The sequence below is a fragment of the Protopterus annectens genome, chromosome 3.part1, assembly GCF_019279795.1.
Source record: "Protopterus annectens isolate FY-2018-M chromosome 3.part1, PAN1.0, whole genome shotgun sequence".
Classification (NCBI taxonomy): domain Eukaryota; kingdom Metazoa; phylum Chordata; order Ceratodontiformes; family Protopteridae; genus Protopterus; species Protopterus annectens.
In genome coordinates, this window is record NC_056732.1 from 605,750,691 (window position 1) to 605,771,639 (window position 20,949).

The window sequence follows — 20,949 nt, forward strand, 5'->3', positions numbered from 1 at the left end:
CAGGAGGCTGCAGGTTCGAAAGGGGAGAGAATCAAAGAACTGAGAACTAAATTTAGGTCCCAAGGAGGAGGAGGATTTCTTATCGGAGGTCTGAGTAGAAAAACTCCCTTCAAAAAGGCTTTGCAAAGCTTGTGGGACATGATGGCAGACTCTGAAATGCCCACATGAAAGTTAGAAATAGCTGCCAATTGAACTTTAAGAGTAGAAGGAGATGAACCTGCATGGAAGAGTTCAGCTAGAAAATCAAGGACCATTTGGATGGAAGCAGTGAAAGGATCTATGTCCCTTCCTTGAGCCCAATAGGCGAAACATTTCCACTTACTCAAATAAATCCTTCTAGTGGAAGATTTATGGGAAGCTATCAAAATATCTCGGACAGAATGAGATATTTGAGGAAGCCTGGCTAAGGTTGGAATTGGAGGAACCAAGCAGTGAGGTTCAGAGAGGGAAGGGAGTGATGAAACTGACCCGACTGATGGATCAAAAGATCTGGAACTAGGTCCAGATGCCAAGGCCGCTCCAACAGAAATTGATGTAGAAAGAGGAACCAAACCTGTCGAGGCCAGTAAGGAGCAATGAGGATCAACGAGGCCTTCTGAGCGATAGCTTTCTGTATCACTTGAGAGATTAGTGGGAAGGGAGGAAATGCATACAGAAGTCCACGGGGCCAAACTTGGACTAGAGCGTCTCTGCTGGGCTGACCTGGTAGAGGGAATAGGGTGAAATAATCTCTGCACTTGCTGCTTTGGGGAGTAGCAAAAAGGTCGCAGCAAGGCTGACCCCACAACAGAGTCTTTCAGAGACTACTCGTGAGGCATGAGGATAGCTCTGCTCAACTTGTCCGCGATTTGATTTGACTTCCCGGGGATGTGCGTTGCTATCAGAAACCGCTGAGAAGAAATCGCCCATTGCCACAGTCTGAGTGCTTCTCGACACAGGGGGTAGGACCTGGTTCCGCCTTGTTTGTTGATATACCACACTACAGACATATTGTCCGTCTGGATTGCTATCGTTCCCAAGGGAAGAGAGTCTTGAAGGGCTTGCAAAGCTAAAAGCACTGCTCTCATCTCTAGAACATTTATGTGCAAGTGGCATTCGTGTGGTTGCCATGTGCCCTGGACAGTTCTGCCCTGATAATGCCCCCACCCGATCAGGAGGCGTCCGTTGTCAGAGTAGCAACCGGAGGAAGGGACAAAGGGTCTTCCCAATAAGAGCTGAGGGAAGACATCCACCACAGAAGATGATTCCTGCATGTCTGCGTAATCATAATGGTGTGGGACATCGGAAGTTGCTGGTATGACCATTGCGTGAAGAGCATCCATTGAAGGATTCTCATGTGGAACCTGGCTAATGGAAGCAGAGGTATGGCAGCCGCCATAATCCCCAACACTTTCAGAACTAACCTGGCTTTGACTCTGTTGCTGCTGAAGAAGTGAGACCAGTTTGTGTATGTCTGCTATTCTCTGATGTGTTAGTCTCGCAGACATGTTGACTGTGTCTAGATTTGCGCCTATGAAGGTAATAGTACGACAAGGCGACAAAACAGACTTTTCGCAATTTATTGAAATGCCTAACTTTTGACAAATGCGAAAGGTGTAGTCCCTGGCCATTAGGAGAAGATGCTTGGTGGGAGCTGTGAGGAGCCAGTCGTCCAAATATGGAAACACCTGGAATCCTTGATGTCTCAGGTGAGAAGCTACCACTGCCATGCATTTGGTAAACACCGGGGCAGTGGTGAGACCAAAGGGCAGGGCCCTGAATTGAAAATGACTGGTTCCCAGCCTGAAGCGGAGGAATCTTCTGGAGCGTCTGTTCATTTTTATGTGATAGTACGCATCCTGAAGGTCTATAGAGCACATCCAGTTTCCCTTTCCCAAAAGGGGAAGGATGGACTGCAGCGTGACCATCCGAAATCTTGTTTTCTTGACTGACTTGTTCAAGATACTGAGATCCAAAATTGGTCTCCAGTCCCCTGTTTTCTTTGGAACTAAAAGAACCTGGAGTAGATTCAGTTCTTGCTGGTCTGCTGGAACTGGCTGAATTGCTCTTTTTGCAAGCAGCTTTGAAATTTCCAAAGCTGCAAGATCCCTTTGAGCGGGTGAAACATCTGGAAGGGATTTTTTTGATTGGTTTGGAATGCGAATGAAGGGAATGGAATAGCCTTCGGAAATGATGGACTGTACCCATTTGTCTTGAGTCAGGGATAGCCAGGCTTCTGGGTACAGTGACAATCTTCCCCCGACTGCCTCCGAAGGTGGGCAGTCGGGCAACACCTCAGGGATGCTGAAAGGGCTTATCAGAGAAGACTTGCCGATTGCCCTGGTTCTGCGGACCCCTCCTGCCTCTAGGGCCACGTCTACCATTGTTGTTCCCCCCTCTGCCTCTGGCGGGGAACCGACTTTGTGCATCAGGCGAAGTCCCTTGAGATTGTTTGCGGAACCACATTTTCCCACTTTTCTGGCCTTTGGGGTAAGGCCTAGAAGGAGTAGAAAAACGGACTCCGACGGCAGAAAGAGTCTTGCCATCTGTCTCGCACCTAGTCAAGGTTTCTTTCACTTGAGGACCAAAGAGATGATCCATCAAGCGGGAATTAGTGAAAGACGTTTTAAAGGGGTCCGCAAAGTTGCATAGCCGCATCCAGGCATGCCTGCGTAAGGCCACACCTGTCCCTGTGGCCCTGCTCGCTCCATCAGCCGCATAAGAAAGGAGGCGCATGGAGGAGTTAGCTATGGAGTTCAGGGTAGCCAGCTGAGTGTTCATCTTGTCTTGAAAACCTGCAGCCGTAGGATCCTTCAACATGTCACTCGCTTCTTTGATCAAGTCTCTTTGAAGACGAGTAAAATGGCATAGGTAGTTCAGCGAATGCATTGCAAAGGTCGCTGACGAGAACATCCGCTTCCCGTACCTGTCCATAGACCTAGATTCTTTGTTAGGGGGATGAACAGGCACTGAAGGATCAGCTAGTTCCTTCTTGGTGGCAGCAGCTACCACCATAGCATCCACAGAAACACCTTTTGTGAGAAATTGCTTGTCAGTTGGTGCTGTTATAAATTTGGAGGGTCTCCTGGGGGTAGGGTCCACTGAATCAGGAGCCGTCCAGGCCTTCTTTGCAACCACCTGCATGAGGGGATCAAAGGGGGGGGACACCCAGGAGGTGGAAGGGCGAGAGCCAAATGCCTCAAGATACACAGATTCATCCTCCGAAGGGTTAAGGGCTGGCCAATTTCCCCTCTGTTTCAGGATCTCTAGAATGTCTGCGAAAGAGACATCTTCAGAAGGGGAACGTGGGGAACCCTCGGAATCCTCTAAATCTGTGTCAGAGGTGACAGACTCAGGTGAGTCTATGTGCTTCCTCTTACACTTTCTCTTCCTAGGGGGCTCCCCTGCCAATTCAGGAGAGGCCTCAGAAGAGGATGAGATCCCCACAGGGGATTCTTGAGGAGCTTGCTCTCTGCGGTCTGGGATGAGGGAGTGAGTCGACATAACCAAAGGCACCGAAGTGGGAGGGGCGGACGGAGCCGACTGTGGAGTCGAACAAGGTTCCAACACACTCCGCATGACCTCGAATGCACCCCCGTCAGGCAGAGCCAGAGGTCCCCGCTCCGAGAAGCTGAGAACCTCCCTCGGCACCGACAGAGACTGCTCCGAGGCCGATGTCGGAGCCGAACTCACCAGCGCCGAAGCACCGAGAGGGAGAGGGGGGTCGGACAAGGGTCCGATGCCACTCACCCCCTCAGAGCCGACGAGGGAAGCCCGGCGCCGAGATTCTTCAAAAGAAGAAATCGGAGCCGACGACGGAGCCGAAGACAAATGTATCAGCTCCGACGCTACCACAGTCTCGGTTCCGAGACGCCCCGGCTCCGAGCTCAAAGGAGTCGGAGGAGGAATATTTATTGGAACAAGTTGAGGCATCGACTGATGAGTCGGACTCTGGAGCATTTGGGCCAGTGCCTCGGACTTCAAAAGTCTACTCGCTACCCTCTGGAGGTCGTGATCCAAGAGCCTCGATGACCTGGAGGAGTGAGATCTATGGCTCCGTTCAGACAGCAGGGGAGACGCTGGAGCCGAATGAACGGAGCCAAGGGACGGTGACCTCGATCTCTTTCTAGATGTCGGCTCCAATGGTCTGATCGGAGCCGACCCAGGAATCTCTAATGCCTTGGCTCTGGCCGGAGCCGAGGAAACCACGGATACTGCAGTCAAAGACTCATCGGCTCCAGCCGGAGCCGATGAAGCAGTAGGCTTCGAAGCCTTAGGCCTCGACTCTGAAGCTGGAGCCGAGGTCTTAGAAGCCTTAGAAGGTTTCCCCGATGACACAGAAAGGGAACCTTCAGGCTTAATTAAACCCCTCAAAATTAGTTTATTTTTTCTCTCCTGCAGGACTCTAGGGCTGAAGCCATGGCATACAGCACAAGAGTCCTGCAGGTGTAAAGGTCCCAGGCAATACACACAAGAAGTGTGACCGTCTGTCAGAGACATTTTCTGACAGCACGAGTCACACTTCTTGAAGCCTGAGACCTTTGTATCCTTGGACATATTCAAGGAACCGAAGTGTAATCACACACAGAAAACACACACACACACAGATTACACTGACAGGGTTCAAAGGGAATTATTTAAACTAAAGGTAAGTTAAATAAAACTCCCTAATTAAACACATACACACCCTAAGGATAGGGAAGGAAGGGCCCGAAGGCCTTAGGGAAAGAACTATAAGTTCTTTAGAAAAAAAGGGGGCTGGATAAAAGGTAGAAGGGATAATAAGTCCACTACACTAAAGGGAAAGAAAAATACACTAAGCTAGCCTAAGTCTAAAGAATTTAAACTAGTCTAACTTTCACTAACCTGGAGCCGGTAGAAAACACACCTCGATCGCTGTAGCGGCAAACGAGATCTGGGGTAACTCACGCCTAGCATTGTGGGATATAAGGGGAGCCTCGAGCCGGTGGAACCAACTCTCGAGCTTTTAGAGTGGCCGAGTCGGAGCCGAGATTGGCTCCGAACCCATCCAGCAAGAATGAAGGCGAGATAGACAACTTAACATAAGAAGTTAAGTACTCACCACAACATTCCATCTGTGCTGTCCACTTTCATTCCTCCTCAGCTACCCTCTCGCCAACCCCTCTCTCCTTGTTGTTTTTTGGAAGGATCAAAAATGCTAAAGGAACCTTGTTCCTTTGTGTGAGTTCCAGATTTTGCTTGTCATCTTACTAAATTATTCCTCTTCAATGCTCTACAGATATAAGTGGCATCACACAAGATCTGAGATATATTAGGGACTTGGGCATTATGGGAAAAGGAGGAGCCTGAGAGCTTTTAGTTATTCACGAGCTAGTAGAAGCAGCTGATTCGGATCCGAGGATTGGATCTGAACCGAAGAGTTGAGGAAGAATGAAGATAGACAACATAGGTGGAATGTTACGGTGAGTACACAACTTCATTTTTTTTTTGAAATGCAGAAGAGTAAAAAAAGTTATGGGGAAAACTATGTAAAGAAGACTTTTTTTAAGATATAAAAGTAGATGATAAAATAAACCTATTATTAAACATGGATATTATAAGAACAGAAGTAAAGAATAATTTAAAAGAGTATGTAAAAAGTGATTTTATGCTATATAGGTTATATGGAATGAAATAATAATTGAAATTATGTTTAATGGTAAATGGATTTTAAATAAAATCAATTGGCGGTTATGGAAAAGGAGTGGGGTGTCTAATAAGGATGAAAATTTGGCATGACTGTAAAGGAAATCATGAATACGTGTAAACAGTTTTGTATATTTATAAATGTGTACATATGTAAATATTTGTAAATATTTTGTAGATAAGACTTATTTGTCTATACAAATAAAGGCCTCCTTTCTTTTTGATAGGTGCTGTGGGATCTTTTAAATTTACACGAGCTACAAGCAATGCAATCAGATGGGGCCTTGATTTAACTTCTCATCCAAAGGACCACACATTCAGGAGTGCAGCACTCACATATGCTGCACTGCACTGTCAGCAATCCATCTACTCCATACGGAAATAGAACCCACTGCCTACTGTACCAAAGGCGAGTGTGCTTCCTGTTGTGCCACTGTGTTACAGCTGTTATTGGGTCTCTAGGCACTGGTAGGTACAAAACCAGGTCACGTACACTTAGTTGGCAAGATTGCTGGTGAGGTAGCACACTGTAAATGATTCTACTGATTAAAATATTCATCATTTTCTTCCACATAGCCCTTTGCTTCCATTTTTTGTGCTACAAGAAAAAATGCTTGCTTGGTATTTACTGGTTTTGCATAGCTGGCACTCAAGTAACATATTCCTGTGACATTTTTTAATCAATATGCATATTTCTATAGCCACCAAATATATTTCACTTGTAAAGCTTCACTGGATGAGCTTTACTTCCCTAGATTCTAATGGAAATGCTTATCTCAAAGTAGAAACTGATGAACATCCACCACTTTCTTCAGCTATCACCTCCCCTTTACAGTGATAGCTTCCAGAAGTTTAACATTTATAGGCTCAGGAGGCCTTTAACTTTTCTTTCTCCCACTTTGATTGCCTCAACATTTTTTTAATTAACTTACTTATTTTAGGTCTTTAAGGTACTCGTCTTTTCTTGCCTCAGAGCTCTCAACATGAAGTGGTGATGGGGAGTTGGTGGAAATTTCTAACACTTCCTCATTATTAGTCTACACTTCAGCTTTATCTAAACCCACATATTTTTATCTGCAGTCTTATCTTTTCCTGAAATAAAAGCTCTTCAGGATTTTAACATCCAACTCCTAAGTGGCCTATAATTCTTTGTCAAAGTTCCCATTATTCCACGAATTTAACTTCCTGGAGTGCCCTTAAATTCCTTCTCAAAGTTCCAGTCAAAATAACCATGCTCCATACCCAAACAAATGTAACATTTGAGTGTGGATTTTTTTTTGCTTTCCAGAATCATAGTTTTGCACTGCAACTTCTGTAGAAAAAAAATACAAAAGATCAAAAGGTCCAATGAAGTTTTACATAAACAGCAAAATCATAAAGAATACGCAACAACATCTAAAACTGAACAGATACAGGTACTGCAAAGTAAACTTAAAACAGTTTTGTCCAAAAACTGGGGAAAGGGTTGAATAAGTAACAATAACTTCAAAAGGGAAGAATCACCTGGAATTAAGAATTACCTGGTCACTACAAGTGGCAAGAAAATATGAACATGCCTTTATCAAGAAATGATTTGAAATAGTTGGCATGATATGATGTCAGTGTCATATAAGAGCTCAACTCTGACCACAAGTATTACGGGGTAAATTCATGGCAACAAAAGAAATCAATGTAGGTATGAAAACTATTTTTTTTATTAAATGATAATATAGCTCTCCTTAATGTAAAATTGTCAATATTTCCGATTGCTTTTTGTTGACTACAAATATGACTTTGTACTTTCATATAGTACATAGGGGCGGCTACAGTGGTGCAGTGGTTAGCATTGTTGCCTCACAGCAAGAGGTTTCCTGGTTCGATCCTTGGCTGGGGTGCCTTCTGTGTGGAGTCTGCATGTCCTCCCTGTGGTCGCGTGGGTTTCCTCCGGGTCCTTCGGTTTCCTCCCACATCCCAAAGACATGCTGTAGGTGGATTGGACACTTTAAATTGGCCCTAGGTGTGAGTGCATGTGTGTGTGCCTTCTGTGGAAGGTTGGGCGCCGGGCTGGCAACTCGACACTGTAAAACTCCACTGCCAATCATGAGCGGACAGGTGATCCGCTGTGGCGACCCCTAACCGGGAAAAAAAGCCGAAAGAAGAAGACGACTTTCATATAGTACATACTGTTCTTATATTTTCTTCTATGATTTCTGGTTACAATCTGATGTTTTACATATTTAAGGCTTCTGAACTTTCCACTTCCCATTCACTGTGAAATCAAGATTTTGGATAGTTTATCTACTTCTACTCTGGAAATCAAAAGTAAGGACAAAATAAATTTCATTACAAAACCTTTTAAGAAGGTAAGTACTATTGCCTAGAGCTTTAAGCTATTTCCAACCTCCACTTCCTCTTGGTATTTCACATTATACACGCATTCAGCCATCTTTGTCTTTAAGACTCTTGGAAGCTGAAAGCTCTCCAGAAGCTCAGATCAAACAAAGTATTTGGACTCGAATATTTTGCATCCAGGGAAGTGTGTTTAAACTACTGCACCTATCTTACCATTTAAATTAATGACACAGGATTTCAATTAGTAAACAGGAGAATCTACCTCCAAAAAGAGACTAGTCACCACTGCTGTCCTCGAGGGTTTGGTGCTAGGGTCTCTCCAGTTTGATGTCTACTTCTTGGAAGTAAAAGCCAAAACCAAAGGGATCTGGCTGACTAAGTTTGCAGATGACTGCAAGCTAGGAGCAGACACTGAATTCCCAAATTACTTAGCCATCCTGCAGGAAGGTTGCCCCAAAGCAAATAACTGGTACCAGAATCATGGACTGAAACTAAATGCCAAAAAATGCATTATTGTATCCTTTGGGAATTCTTCACCACGAGGAAATACCACAGTGACAATACGCCCCTAAAAGTTAACTCAGTTGCTATCTATACTGCACAGATTATAAATAAAAGAGATAGTCTCTAGCTCCAGAGATTTCACTGTTCTCCCTTTTCTCAGCCCTCATAGGCCAGACATTGAGTATAATGCTCCCCTTGACACGTACCTGTCCAGATATATGCAACAAATGGAACACCCACACAGATAACCTTACTAAAAGGATACATGGTCTAAATAATATGTCCTGCATGGACCAACTCAAAGTCCTGTCACTTTACTTGATATTCTACAGACTGGTAAGAGGTCATCTTTGTCAGAGCATCCTCCAACCCAATAGTCATGGATTTACTGCACAAGCCAAGTGGCATCAGAAATACTCAGTCCAGGGATCTAAACCTTTACTGAAACATCAACAGACTGGTTTAATGGGACAGATATATCTTAAAGAGGATGCCACTGCTGTGGAACAAACTCCCCATCCATGTAAAACATCCCTATCCATATTCAAGCACAACTTGGATCTATGGATGGGTAACAGAAAATTTACACCAGGACTGCCCCCTGCACTACTAATGGACAGAAACTGCTCCTAAATATTTTATTCCATGCTGGGTCCCTTCGAACAATCTATGGCATGATCCCAGTTATTTTCTCCCGGGGTAATATATAATTATCAGCCGTGGAATAGGTAAGGCCAATCTAAAACCAAACAGGATAGGTTAATTCAAGCAAAAAAGGGGAAATTAGCAAGGCTTAAAATGTTCCATAACGGCAGCTAACCTAGTACTTACCTATGAATAACCTTAACCCCTCACTGAGCCTACAGCATTTTTAAAGCTGAAATGATCTCTGTGTCTTCACTGCAAACTTTGTAATAACTATATACAAAGTATCCCAAATGAGTATCAGTTCAAATTCTATCAGAAAACAATACTTTGTAATGGTGCCATCCAATGGCCACTGACTTGATATGCATTTCATTCTTCCAGCTAAAATATACAAATTAATTGTTTTAATGTTTGTTTTCGTGGTCAGTCTACTTACCTATGGCACATGTGCGTTTACCAGTGTGCTGCTGCAACAATTTTACTATCTGAGCCTTCTGAGTGGGAGAACACCGACAACAGACCACAGCTGGACACTGGCATGCAAGTTCAACAAACTCATGCTCATAGTACTTAAGGCAAACCTACAGCAAATGAAAGGTTCAACATTAACACTTCAGACTGATAAAGTTAAAATAAGTATGCAAAACCATGATTAAGGGATACTACAATGATCTGATAAAGGATTAACTTATATTAAAGCACAGAACTCTCACAAAACCAAGTCAGTGATGACCTATCACAGTGGTTCAGTTTGATTGTTAGCAAGAAAATGGCATTGTTTTCATCTGTTAAAAGTAGCTTTGTAAACAAGGTTTTCAAGACTTGCTTCAATAACAACAATATCAGTGCTATGCTGTTTTATGCAGAGTAAGAGATAAATATGTTTAATAGGAAATCACTGTAATTATTAAATAATACAAATTCAGTAAAAACAGCTGAGAATTCTAATCAGAAAAAAGTTTATTTTCTTAGCCTTCTTCACCAAAATCTCATCTGCAAAGTAATTTAGCTAAAGGAAATGTTACCGTCAAACATTCAGTCAACTGCATGCAAAATATAATTTTTCAGAAACATGCTTTAGCACAGATTTATTTATGCTGAAATAAAATACATTAAAAAGACCATTCACTATTCTTCATTATTTCTCTAGTACAACACATTCATGACATTCTAAGAAATCTGGCCATACCTCTAAGGAGTCCCCAGAAATTACCAGTGTACAGTCATGCTTCCTTCTGAAAGAATTAAGTTCAAGATGTGCTTCTCCTCGGTTAGTAACCTGGGTCAGAAAACAAAGTTCTAACAATTAATCACTCTATCGATTCATAAATAAAATTTACCTTTACAATGGTGTCTCAAACATATAAATAAATCATATGTAACTGGCACATATCTCTCAACTTGGAAACATCAAAAATCTGGACAAGGCCCATGAAAAATAGGTACATATCTGTATGCTAATTAATGTATGGAATTGTGGGATACCAAAATATGGCACCAGAGTCCCCCTGCAACCATTTCAATGTCCCATTGCAAGGCTTTTTCGCCCCATTTACCATAAAGACTAACGTGTTCATGCATACTACTTTACTTCTACAATGACTATTTGGATTTTATTTTTACATTTTATAGCACAATGCACAAACACTAATAGATATCTGCTAAACAAAGCAATACTGTTTCACAATGAAAATAGACCAGACATTAAAACTTCTCTGCCCTTGAAACTCACATTCATTGAAACAGCACTGAAACTCACACCACACCAAAGAAAATGCATCTGGCCAGTGGTGGATAAAGATTACCTTTGGGCTGTTTTCAAATCATAGGCCCCTTGCACACAAAACAAGAAACATACATGCATTCTTTGATGCACCTCCCTGATGTTAAATTATATTCCTTGTATAATACAGCACACTTGTTAGACTTAAAAAGAGCGCATTTTAAATTTATTGTTTGAACATTTTTCCAGTAGGCAATGAAACAAAATGCATGAACCAGTAATGACAAAACTGCCAAATTCAGAACATTTCCATCATAAAGGTCTACCTACACACACACACTATACATATATATATATATATATATATATATATATACACACACACACACACACACACACACACACACACACACACACACTCTTTGGAGAACTGCAGAAAAGCAGAGTCCATTCAGGCCAAAACTCCGTTAACGAACAAATACCTTAAAAGCAAGCGGGAAGCAGCTTTTCACTTGCAGAACAAATACCGTTCAGAAGCAGCAAGCAATGCAGAACAAATACAGTATCCTGAAATGAGTCTGTTCACTAGAAAGAAGCAGGCATACCTTGAAAGCAATGCAGAACAAATACTGCATCCTGAAATGAGTCCGTTCAGGCCAAATACCTTAAAATCAAACTCCATTCATGAACAAATACCTTAAAAGCTAACTTACTGCAGAACAAATACCTTATCCGATTAGAAGCAGCTTTTCACTTGCAGAACAAATAGCAGAACAAGAACAAACTCCATAACTCTGTTCACTAGAAAGCTGGATGGCTAGAAGCTGTTTCTTTCCCACTGCAGATTCATTCATTCAAACAGTAGCAGCCAGACGGAAATGAGTATACGTGATCCCTTCAGCTCAATTCTGACAGGCTTGTGGAGCTGACGTCACTGCGCAAGAGATGACATCAGCTCAAAAAGCGAGAGAGAACAAAATAAAAAAAAAATAGCTGGGAAAAAATCGGAAATCAAGGGGTGCCACTCGGGAATCGTGGCACCCCATTATTTGCATCTCAAAACTCAGTAAAAAACGAGTTATTCCGTATGGTTGGAGGTATGAACAAGCAAAACTTGCACTGGACTACACCCGGGGCAGTAGCTTTTAGTATGCAAGGCAATGAAGAAAGAAAGAAATGGTTGTCAGACATTTATTCCAAACGAACAGGCTCTGTGTTCAAAAATGCATGGGACTGACAGTCTGGGGTAAGGCAGAAAGGCTTTATTTGAAAGCTGGATAATACATAAAGCTTATCAAAAGATAAGCAAAAACAGTGCATATACAAGATTAGTATGAAAGCCAAGTGAGAATACTACAGATAAGACCACTGGGAGTGGCAGATCCTTAGCATATTCAGAGAAACCAGGCAAGATCTTTCTCTGATTAATTATGATGGCAGATAAATACCTCTGCAGCACAGAAAATGGACAAAAATGAATACTACACACAGATGGGCAATCAACATTATAAAAGGATACAGTAACATCAAAGAGTCCACAAAATAAAAGTTTCTCTTTGCAGCACTATTCAAAAGTCGTAACAAAAAAGTAATGATGGCTCCATTGTGAATATCCTGTCACCTGGAAAACAGTTTTTATGATGATGGCTAGCTGAAACATTAGACTAGTGTGTAGTTACTGCAGAAACCTACACAGTAAACTAAGAATGTATTAGTGCTACTGGCTTCTTCTTGAGCTCTACCAAAGCCTGAAACTGAATATGATGATCTTATTCTGATGCCCTGCTTGATGCTTATAGATACAGTGTTTGATGGTGACTTCAAAACAAAGGGAGAAGCAACTTAATGGGTTGGGTTAACTGCAATGGGGTTGGGCTCTATTACAGCAGGTCAATGACCACTAGCTGTGATCAAACAACAGACCGGGTCATTCATTTTCATCCACATACTGCCTCAGTATGCACCCAGTCGTTTTAGCCACTTAACTGATTATATAAACCTCAGATGTTTTACTGTACTCAACAAGCCCAGCCTTAGGTGAAATGAAGCCATAAACCAAAGACTCCATCTCTCCCTCTTACACCTCTGCAGTGCCTCTCCCATGCTATCCCCTCTTCTTGCCTCCACACCATCCAAACAGACTACTTCTTTCTTGCTTTCGAACATGCTGTTGTACTTTTTAGGTACACCCATGCTTGTAATACACCCTAACTGGCCAAGAAATCACTATGACACACATTTGGAGGAAGAAAATGAATTATGCTGGAGGTCTGGGAGTCTGTTGGATCCTCAAAAGACATACAGAGTTCTACATTTATTTATTTGACATTTGTTCACCATTAACATCCGGATGGGATAATTTATAGATTCATAATCTGTTACTAGGCTAATGACCCAGAGGGGGGACTTTCTAAGCCTAGCCAAGGTTTCCTGAAAGAATAATATTGTCCTGTATACAAAAAGGACAGTCAGGGCAAGGCATTTACAAGCTATCCCTATTCATAATGGAAATGGGTGCCATGCCCGGTGTACATTTCCTAATCCCCATCCACTTGTCTTGGTTGTGCTTACAAAGGGTAACAGATGAACTCAGCTTCACAAGGATGGGAAGCCTGTAGGGGCAGTCTCTGGGACACATATCTGTCTCTCCAGCATGTTCTGTTTAAGTCACAGACAAAATTCAAGTCCCTAGACCTTGTACTTCTGCTACTCTTTGACTTACAAATATCTAGGAGATTCATAAGTGTGGGGTTTGCAGATGCTTTGCAAGCCAGGCACAGATCACCCTTTACAATCTATAGAAAACTGAGTAGCAGAAAAGGGCTTTAAGGCGCACTGCATAAGGCAGGTTTGTTACATCTTATTTTCTTTTTGTAAGGAACCTTTGAGGTCGCTCTAGTTGCTGCATATGCCTGGTCAAGTACATACCAAAGGGAGCACTGTACTCTCTGATTGGTCTGATATGGGTGGAGAACAGTGGGATAATGACTTCTTTGGACCTAGATGACACACCCTTACATAAGTTGCACAACATAAAAGGATTTCCTCACCACTGTGACCACATGGTGGTCGAAGGTAAAGCTACTGTCTATGGTCCTATTTTCAGTGGAGGTCCAGGGAGAAAAGCTCCACACTGACATATAATGGTTACAGTTAAATACAGTTATTACAAACAGAACAACATATTAAACCAAATGAAAAATTTGCAAATTCAGTCCATACATAGTGCAAATATTTGTAAGGATATAGCATGGTGAAAAAATAATACTGTCAATACTTACAGAATTCACAAGTTGCAGTTCATAAAGATGACATTAAACACACCAAGTACATTCTTTGGAACAGAGATGACTAAATAACATATTCTAGTCAAATTATATTTGTCATTTATCTAAGAAATAGCTTGACTACATGCTTTGAGGTGCATTTTAGAGTATTTTTACAACCTTTATCTCAAATAATGGGCTGCACACAAAATCATAAGTAAGGAAAGAGATTCAGTCTTATTTTTTCTTTCAAGGAAGAATAAGTTTTGTCAAAAGCTTAATGTTCAATGCTGACAAAATAGCTGTTCCCCAATAAACTGAGAAAACAAATGCTTACAAATATACATAAATCATACCTGGGAATAGTGCCTGCCTTTCTACTACTTTAAAAATATATTTAACTTCTCTGTACCCATCTGATGTTAGAAAGAGACTAAAGTAAAAGCACAAATGGCCAGAGGCATATATTTAACAGCTGGGGTCTGGGAGAAGAAACCAAAGTGGTATATCTATATTGAAATATAAAAAATATAAATGTCAGGATGGATTTTCTCTAGTAGAATTACTTCAGACATTACAATTGACAAAATGGATTTCTGTATTTCAAACCAGAACCATGCTCATGCTTCAAGCTAAACAAGCTTAAAATAATAATAATGCTTTGTTTTGAAACAAATGAACATTGAGTGCTTCTGTGAAGCAGTTAGAAACATAAATGTTTCTGTAGTATGGATTTGTTTTGATAAAGGTCTTCTCACTGAATACAGCTTTACTTGTGTAACTATTCGAATGAAGTCATGAGAAAGTACAGAACATGTGGGAATATGCTAACCAACAGTTTCTGAATAAAAATCGCATACTTCTACTGCCAATCAAGGTTGTGAACTATGATTGGAAAGAATTTTCCAGCATGAGTTGGCCCATGTATTTAGTTCTATAGTTTTGCTGTGTTAGTCTTGTCTAAGCTTGCGATTAGTATAGTTTAGATGAATTGCTATCTATTCAGAAAAATAAGTGTTTTCACAGACTGCTTTCAATGTCTTAAAGGTTTCACAATAATAATAGTTGGTAAGAACAAGAACAAAAAACTTCTTAGCACAAAGCACATGGATAAAAGACACACAAAAACAGGGAGTACATGCAAACTCCACACAAAAGGTATCACTGCCAAAAATTCAACTCAAGAACCAAGTACTATTAGGTGCCGTCATTACCTGATGTTACACTATGCCAGTGATCAGTTACTATTGCATACATCCTATCCAGAATGCCACAGACAGCCACTTAAATACAATAATGATGTCCGACTGTGATGGAAAATAAAAAAAAAATATATGGCTAACTTGCTACTTTTAGATACTCCACTATCCCTCCATCACAGATAAGCAGTCATTTTCATCACAGGCAGTCCCTGTACTCAACACAGTAAAACAGTCCAACTGGCTTCACACAAATGCACACTACTTTGACAAAGCTACATTAATGACAGCTTAACTTGAAGAAAAGACAACAGTGTCAATCACTTTCATCCACAGACAGTCCCTGTATCCAGCAATTAAAGCCAACATTGATTGCATACACTTCAGACATCAGAATATAATACATTAAAATAATAACTGGCCTCAGTAATTTATTATAACCCCCTACACCTACACACAAACACAAACACACAAACACACACATTTTAGCATCAATTACAGCCACTTGTATGACTATGACCATACACCTCTGATGTTTGACTGCAATCAAATGAATGCATAAATATATAAATCAGTTCCAGAAAGGAATTTATCTTCTCAGCACTACAATGTGCAACTTACTGCAACCAAATACCTCTCAATATACTGGCTCAAGAATCAAGAAAAAAGCTAAAAATAATGGGGAGAAATGAACAAAATCTAGAGACAGATATGGTCTCCCTACGTAACAACTTGCTAAAAGAACAGGTTTTGCATTAGCATGATTACTTTGAAGGCTATTACATCTGAAACTCAAATGTCTGTCATTATTCAGTAACTGCAATCTTCATAAAAACAAACAAAAGTAATTGAATTTCTAATTTACAGGTTCCAGTCCTCTGCGAACAATCCTTCCCTGAGAGTCATGAACTATCTCCTACTCTTGACAATTTCTAGATTTAAAACTTGTTCACCTTGTCTGCAGCACAAACCAAGAACATTAGTCTATACGTCCACCAGTATAACACCAGGAGAAACCATCACAATATATCAGACACACATGATCACCATATTTCCACATCTCCCCAGCAGCCTAACATTACAACATTATACTGCTTACATCCAACCTTTACCTTGTTTCAGTATAAACCCTGGATATATTATAATCAAGAAAAATACTTTCTTACTTTAACATCACTAGCATAAACAGCAATCCCCCACCTGACATTTAAAATACTTCTGAATACTGTACAGAACTGCTTTACAATGTAACATCCAATTTACTTCAAGAAGTTATAATCTTTAATCCCCTCATTATCCTGCTAAACATTAATGAGAAAGTGGGAATTATGCTTTATAGTTTTTTTCACTAATGAATAAGGTATTGGGTTGGATGATGAGTGTTTCCATTAAGTTTATATACACATTACCAGTTTCCTGGGTCACAGACGGGAAACTATAACTTGCAAGGAAGTGATATGGGATTTTGCCTATGGCAATTTAACATGGAGAAACTCAAGTGCATTGTCCTGTTTGACCAGCCTTGCGGTATATTTATTTTTGATATAAACAGAAACACCTCATCCTTTAGTCCCTGTCTGTGTAGTAGTTGTTCTAAATGTATAGAAGCCGTTACAGCCTTGCACTACTGATGTGCTCTCCATGGCTTTAAACCATGTCTCAGTGACCACACAGATGCCAGCATTCTCTAGGGTGAGGAGAGTTTGCAGGAAGTGGAGCTTTTTTGTTTTGACTCCAAGCATCAAGCAGTAACACCTTTAGATTTTCTGGGTTTTGAGTGCTATGTCAGAAGTATTTTCAGTCTGGCATTGCCTAAACAAGGCACTATGGGGGAGGACAATGTTTTAGCTAATACTCAAAAGCCTAGAAGGCAGAGGTGCAGACCATCCCTAACAAAGCAGCAATGGCTGTTGACTGTCTGCTTCCATCTTGACAAATACTGCACCCTTTAGAATAACTCCAGAAACTAAGCCAACTATTTTAGTCATTTATCTTTTGTTCATATTGTTCACACTGTGGCATCATCCTTGGAGAAGGTAAAACGCTGCTCAATGCTAGGCTCATACCAGTCTGGGGCACATATTCCAAGAGCTCCATGATGTCTCTCTTCAAATAGTCTAGAGAGGTATGTCTCAGGTCGTTTATAACCACAAGGACTATGACTGAGTCATAATAGTACTTGTGGTCCAATGACCTGAGTGCATGTGTAATATGGTGGATCCTGGCCCCTGATAAACAACTGGGCATGACTTTCTCCTTACTCAGCCTGGTGACAGGGACATCACTGTGTCTTACAATGGAGTCTCCAATGACCAGAATGTTGGACTGTGTGGTGTCTTGCCTTGTGGACTTAGAAGTAAAGGCTTCATGAGATGTGGCTCTATGTGTTGACGTGGGTGTTGTTTTGAAAGAATGCATTCGGGGCTGCTGGGGGTATTTGTTATGTGTATGTCGTCCTGGAGGTCTTTGGGGTTTACGACATTTACATTTAAGCGCCTCAGCATATGTGGGTCTATGTGTTTGCTTTGAACTGTGTGTGATGGGGGCAGGGTGTGTACTACTGACAACCAGTTCTTTTATGTGAGAGTTTGCCCCCAGTGACATTGTGTAAACACATCTCTCACATACTCTATCAGTTGGTTTGAGAATTAGTTTGTTGTCAGTAAAACATAAGGCAAATTCTACATTGCCTTAGGATGACCATATCCACCAAGCTGGTAACAGAGATAGAGGGAAAGTGCATATGCATGGCAGCAGGCCCTTGTTTATTCATTAGATGGTGGCAGTAAGAATATAAAGTAATGTCAGGAGTACCTGATTTTGCAACTCTGGGGGCAGTGCTTATCACTGCAAATTAGTTGCCATATGTGCAACTAGGTATCAGTGAAATGTCAAGAATGCTTTTACAGCAACAATGTCAATTCAAGGTGTCTGCAGCTATACAGGGAACTGCCAAATAGCTGATGGGAAACTAATAAGTAGACCCTGATGATTTATGGATGAAGTACTTAGAAAGACATTCTAAAGTTAGGTTAGACAGTAGCTAATCCAACAGTATTTACTGAAGAGAAAAAATTAGCTTTCTCAGGAATGAAGAAAAGAAGGGATTCTCCTGATTGGCTACTGGCTGGCTACTATTAGTGCTGGTCTCACTATAGCCTCACACTGCTGGGATACAATGTTCCTTTGCTTCTTCTCTCACTAGAAGCAAGATAGTAGCACCAATCCCAAGATGAGAAGTAGGCCACAGACTCTTTGGTGATCAACCGTCTTGTCCCGAATGATGCAAGGGTCTGCAGGCTTGTTGTAGCCTTTTCCTGGTAGATGCCTTGAACAGCAACAAGACCAGTCAGGAAGGTCCATCATAGACACTCACTGCCCAATCAGAAACAGACAAGAATCAATGCACTCTGCTGCTTCTTTCACCTGGAGCAAAACATTAGCACAAAGTCCAAGCTGGCACCTATGAAGCAGTTAAAAGGCTTTCTGGTTATGAGCAATCTCCAGGAAATAATGTCCCTATATTCATTCTCTCACCAGCAGCAAAACAGATGCACTAATCCCTAAATGACTACCGATGGACAGAATATGGGCTCTCCAATAATTGGTGGTCTTGGACTAGATGTTGCAGATTTTAAAGGTAAGATGGAAACAATGGGTTAATATCCTAACCATAGCTCTCAACCTTCCATCTCCAAAATGAGGAACACTAGTCCTCATAAAGTGGAACAAATGGGCAAAGTGTGGAACACATACTAATGGCTTACTAACAACTTCAACTAGGAAGGCCATAGGATGGTTAAAATATGCTGGTTTTGCTTATAAAGAATATCTTTTAATGACTTAATATGATTCATTTCTATTTACCATGGATTTCACTTAAAAAAATTCCTAACACTGAATGTGTGAGAGTCTTTCAATGTGGAACATTGAGGGACTTTGAGGAACATGAACTTTTTAAGACCCCAAATGAGGTACGTTCCTCGTAATGAGGTACACTTGAGAGGTATGATCCTAACAGTTGAGTATGCACTGAACAAAGAATGGAAGGGGCTGGACTCTTTGTATTCTGGCTGTATAGGGTACAGTGGGTTGGCCAATAAATTTAAAGAGCTGAGGGAAAGTGATTTCACAAAATTATAACTTTGTGCTTACTCACAACAGCCAATGAAAGAAGACAGGGAAGGAAAAGTATGGTCAAATTAAGATAAAGGCCATTCAACTAGAAAGATGGTTAGTGATTTCACAAAATTATAACTTTGTGCTTACTCACAACAGCCAATGAAAGAAGACAGAGAAGGAAAAGTATGGTCAAATTAAGATAAAGGCCATTCAACTAGAAAGATGGTTGAGTTTAAAAATAGAACAGCACCAGAGTGAGGGAGAACTTAATTTCTGTGTGACTTACAAGAAACATAGCTTTGGTCTCTTTCCCAGTCTAAATATGTAATTAAAAGTAGAGTACAAGTAAAACCTGGTGTAAAAAAATAACCACAACATACAAAACAGAATAGGGCAATTAAGCAGTACAAAATACAACAAAGAAAAAACAAACTAACCTTTCCCTCACAGCAATCTATGGCAGAATCTGAGTGAGCTTTTCCTGTAGATGTCATTGTAAAATGGCAGTATGGAGAGTCCATAATACCAAAATGCTGGGGTTAAAACCAAAGCAATTCAAACCTGAAAGCAGGTATGGCAGACACTACAACATGGTAAGTCAAAACAAAATCCAAGCCATTTGTAATATTGTGTGGAAATTGGCATATATCTCATTAGATTTTGCAAAAAGCCTACGCCAATGTCAATTCTAATTAGGGCCAACAAAGAGGCATGTCTAGTAGTTTTAAATGGATTAAGTATAATTAAGATATGGTTATTGTTCACGTGGTAGTGAACAATCCAAGAAGGTTTTCCCTCTTGGGCATGTAAAAGAATGTGTTGAGATTATCAAACATCACAGTAAAATTAAATTTACTTAGCAAAATTTTATAGCACTTGGGTATTATGATGACATTTCTGCATTCAGTGTCAGGATCTATTGCCACACACACACGGGGGTTCAATGTCTGTGAAGATGGAGCTACATGTGCAAACATAAATGGAACATTCTGCATCAAACGGGCTTCATATCTTACACTAGGGAGTGCAAGTAATGAACAGGAAATGTTCCCTCTAGAGAGAGCCTTTTTTTAGCCCTTCTTAAATTTCCCAAAAAACAAACAAACAAACAAACAAAAAAAAAAAAACAAAAAGAAAACCACAAGTGATGATGGAGCACTATATCACACAAAATGAACTTTAATCCACTGGTTTAGTGCTTTCAGCCCAAGAATTAGGCCTTCATCAGAACAAAGTGTTAAAAAACTGTCTCATTTTTATACCATCATCATACATAGATCATGTTCCATTGGGCTTTAATGGAGACAGAGATGAGGAACTAGATTTTAGAGAGTTTAAATGGCAGATTTTATTAGATGCATGCAGGGCACCAGGGTTTAACAATGGTGTCAACTATAAAGCTGTGTTGAAAAGAAAAGCTTATTACAACAAATATAAATAATTTATAGGTTTGTTAGAAATGAATGCTTTATTTAAAATGCATTTTTATTTAAACGCATTTTAAACAGTT

At 40.8% G+C, this 20,949-nt stretch overlaps 1 protein-coding gene across 2 annotated transcripts in view; it reads right to left on the bottom strand.

Moving 5' to 3' along the window:
- Positions 1–20,949, bottom strand: part of ATP9B (ATPase phospholipid transporting 9B (putative)) — a 4,837,291-nt gene that overhangs the window by 472,904 nt on the left and 4,343,438 nt on the right. For both annotated transcript variants that reach the window (XM_044066988.1, XM_044066990.1), the window contains exons 21-22: positions 10,319–10,408; positions 9,566–9,710 (exon numbers count right to left, since the gene is read on the bottom strand). In XM_044066988.1, coding sequence (XP_043922923.1) covers positions 9,566–9,710; positions 10,319–10,408 — 235 coding nt within the window. The remainder of the gene's footprint in view (positions 1–9,565; positions 9,711–10,318; positions 10,409–20,949) is intronic.